A 3,737-nucleotide genomic window follows, 5' to 3' on the forward strand; every position below is an offset into this window, starting at 1 on the left:
ATGCATAAAATAATGGGATTATGCACCGGGGCTTGACTTTTTGGGCACTGTCAAACTGAGAGTCCTCTGGGGCTTGACCCAGGTCTTGGTTCACATTAGCACAATTAAGATTAACCTCCGGAGTAGCGAGAGAGTCTGTGGGAACCAGTTCGTAATCATCGTCGGCGAGATTAACCGCGTCTATATGCAATGCAAGATTTTCATGGTTACAACAAGATAATGATTTCTTACCTTCACGATAAAGTTGTAGTCCAACGAAATTAACTTAATGATGATCTTCGTGAGTTCATTTACTAGGCAGTCATTTATGGATTAGTAATTATAACTAAGTGTCTTCATGAATGAGTGTGTGGATTGTTTTCCATTTCTAGCATTAAAACATAGCATTTGTTCACAAATTCATAACAGAAAAATCTACTCATGAGCTAGTGACGAAAAATTAAGGTAGAACAGCTCAGAAAATCTAGCATCAACTGTAGAAATTTCAGCATCTAACCATTAAGCATTTAATCATATAAAATCATGCAATTAGATCGCTATAAGAATTCACAATTTTGCACAGAATGATGGACATGGTTTCTGGTCACTACTAGATTTTAGGCCTATTGTAACGGTCTCAAAATAGTAGCAATAGGGCAAAAATAGATGCAATAGGTTGAACATACAACTAAATCAGTTTGGTTGCAAGCCGTTGCAAGTAGCTTTGTGGTAATATGTGCTTTGCAACTACTTTTTGGTCATGTTGCAATACTAGTAAATGCCACGGAATAAACCATTGCTTTAGAGAGAAGTGGCAACGGCTGATGTCATGGCATTAGCATGTATTGCCACACCATTAAACGTTGCCATAACATATAGTTGCAATGCACTAACATTGTGGCATTTTTTTTTGGCCAGGACCAATATTGTGGCAATAGAGAATGTAGCCACGAAAATTGTTGGTGGCAACAATAAGTTGTGCAACGAAAATAATTTTGAAGCGAGAAATAATATTGCAACAAGTTATTGTTCGTGGTTAGTCAAGATTGTAGCATCAGCACCAAGTGGTTGCAAGAATAAGTGGTGCAACATAAAATTTGTAGAAGCAAGAAGCGAAATCGCATCAAGGTATGGTTCGAGGTTTGTAACTATTATAGCATCACTAAATAGTGGTGGCAAAAAGAAGTGTTGCAACAGAAAATAGTTGTGGGCAACAAGTGATATTGCCGCAAGGTGTTGTTTGAACCGGGTACATCCATCTATAACATACAGGACCTCCTAGTTTAGCCTCTTCAGCAAGATGAACCGGCAAATGCATCATGATGTAAAAGAAAGCTGGTGGAAAGACCATTTCAAGACGACAAAGAGTTTCTCTAATCGAAACAGTCAATTTCTCTAACTCTTCAATGGTCAACTCTTTTGAACATATTGCATTGAAGAACCTACTAAGCTGAATCAATGGGATAATGACCTCTTCTGGCAAAATGTTACAGACTGCAATGGGTAATAGTTTTTGGAATATAACGTGACAATCATGAGTTTTAAGTCCAGAAATCTTACACCTCCACACATCCACGCATCTCTTGATATTAGAGGCATAGCCATCTGGCATCTTCACACCGTGAAGAAATTTGCATAAATATGTCTTGTCCTCCGGATCCAAAGAGTACAATGCAGGAGGCAAAGTGTATTTGTCATTCTTGACCAAAGGATGCTGATCCTTTCTCATGCCCAATTCTTCCATGTCAAGCCGAGCCTTTTCGCTGTCCTTTGATTTGCCAGCCAAGTCAAGCAAAGTCCCAAGTAAGCTCTCACAAATATTTTTTTTCAATGTGCATGACATCCAAATTATGCCTTACAAGCAATGTTTCCCAGTAAGGCAGTTCAAAGAAAATACTTTTCTTCCTCTAGTTGTGCCATCTGGTTTCTTCGTCACGTTGCTTCTTTTTTTTGAGGCCTTCCCAAATGTCACTTGCTCAAAGCTTTCATACTGCTGCAGCACCTGCTCACCAGTTAAGGGGACTGGAGGATCTCTGTTTTCGACTTTGTTGTTGAAGCTAACCTTGTTCCGGCGCCACTTGTGGCCCTTTGGCAAAAATCGGCGATGACCCATGTAACAGTGCTTTGACCCATATTTCAACCATAAATAATCTGTATCCTTATTGCAGTATGGACATGCAAACTTGCCTTTTGTGCTCCAACCAGATAACATGCCATAAGCAGAAAAATCATTAATTGTCCAAAGCAGCACTGCACGGAGAGTGAAATTCTTCTTCACCTTCGCATCCCACGTTTGTACACCTTTTAACCAAAGATCTTTTAGCTCATCAATTAGGGGTTGCAGATATACATCTATGTTATTGCCCGGAGATTTTGGCCCTGGTATCAACATTGACATCATCCAAAATGATTGTTTCAAGCACAACCAAGAAAGCAAATTGTAGGGTATTAGGATCACAGGCCATGTAGTGTATGTCACATTCAGCATCCCAAATGGATTAAAGCCATCGGATGCAAGACCTAGTCTTACATTACGTGGATCCAAAGCAAAATCCTCAAACTGTTGATCCACGTGCTTCCATGCCATTGAGTTTGCAGGGTGTCGGATTTTTCCATCTTCGACCAGTCCCTCCTTATGCCAACGCATATATTCGGATGTGTTCGCTCTCATGTATAACCTTTGCAGACGAGGAGTAACCGGAAAATACCTCAAGATTTTCTGTGGGACTCGCCTCTTTGGTGCAGCATCATCACTACATGACCCCTCCTTCTCATCTGAATTAGATGTTTTCCATCTAGACTCACCACATGTTGGACATGTATCCATGTCAGCATATTCCTTCCGAAATAAAACACAGTCATTGATGCATGCATGTATCTTTTCATAGTCCAGGCCAAGATCACGGACTACCTTTTGCACCTTCTCTAAAGTGTCAGGAACACAGTGACCTTCAGGGAGCAAAAGCGAGAACAACCCAATAATAGCTTCTAATGCATTGTTACTAAGACCATACATGCACTTAATCTGAAATAGCCTGACAATGAAAGATACCTTAGTAGCCTCCTTGCAACCTGGATAAAGTTCCCTCTTTGCCTCTGTTAATAATTTAAAGAATGTCTTGGCACTTTCATTCAGCTCCTCAGATTCAGTACCCATGATCTCTCCATGTATCGAACCACGGATTAGTGACTCCATCATATCCTTTATAGAATCACGGTCACCGGTTCCACCTTCATTGTCAACCCTTTCACTGATGCCCCCAAATGAATCTTTTTCTTCTCCTTCCCCTAGGATAAAACTTTCAGAAAAGCCCCTATGAAGCAAATGAGATCTAACTTCGTTAACTGTTTTGTAGGACATTGAACGACATCTCGTGCATGGACAGGGTGCCGTTTCTCCTCTCAGTGTTCCACCAAATTTATGATCTATAAATTTCTTGAAACCTTTTTGCCACTCTTCTTCTTGTTGTGGCAAGCGCATCCAAGACCTGTCATTGCCAGAAGACATGCTCCCCAATATCTTCAATTAAAATCACACACTAATTAAAGCGATCAAGATCGCCTGCACAAATGACAATGAAAAAGGCATATACTGTAATTAATGATCTGCACAACAGATGATGAAATATATAGAGCTGTTCTCATAAATTCCCAATTGGATCTTTAATGCTGATTACATGTACTACATATATCTCAATTCAATTGGATAATAGTCACTTTATTTAACACACGCACACAAATTGGATGCATGTTTATTT

At 39.8% G+C, this 3,737-nt stretch overlaps 1 protein-coding gene across 1 annotated transcript; it reads right to left on the minus strand.

The window, feature by feature from the left end:
* Nucleotides 1-1,834: 1,834 nt before the first annotated feature.
* LOC120688905 lies at nt 1,835-3,340 on the minus strand. Its single transcript, XM_039971256.1, has one exon. It carries the CDS (start codon nt 3,338-3,340, stop codon nt 1,835-1,837), a length of 1,506 nt encoding a protein of 501 aa, XP_039827190.1.
* Nucleotides 3,341-3,737: the final 397 nt, after the last annotated feature.

This window comes from Panicum virgatum, chromosome 9N (genome assembly GCF_016808335.1).
Source record: "Panicum virgatum strain AP13 chromosome 9N, P.virgatum_v5, whole genome shotgun sequence".
Taxonomy (NCBI): Eukaryota; Viridiplantae; Streptophyta; class Magnoliopsida; order Poales; family Poaceae; genus Panicum; species Panicum virgatum.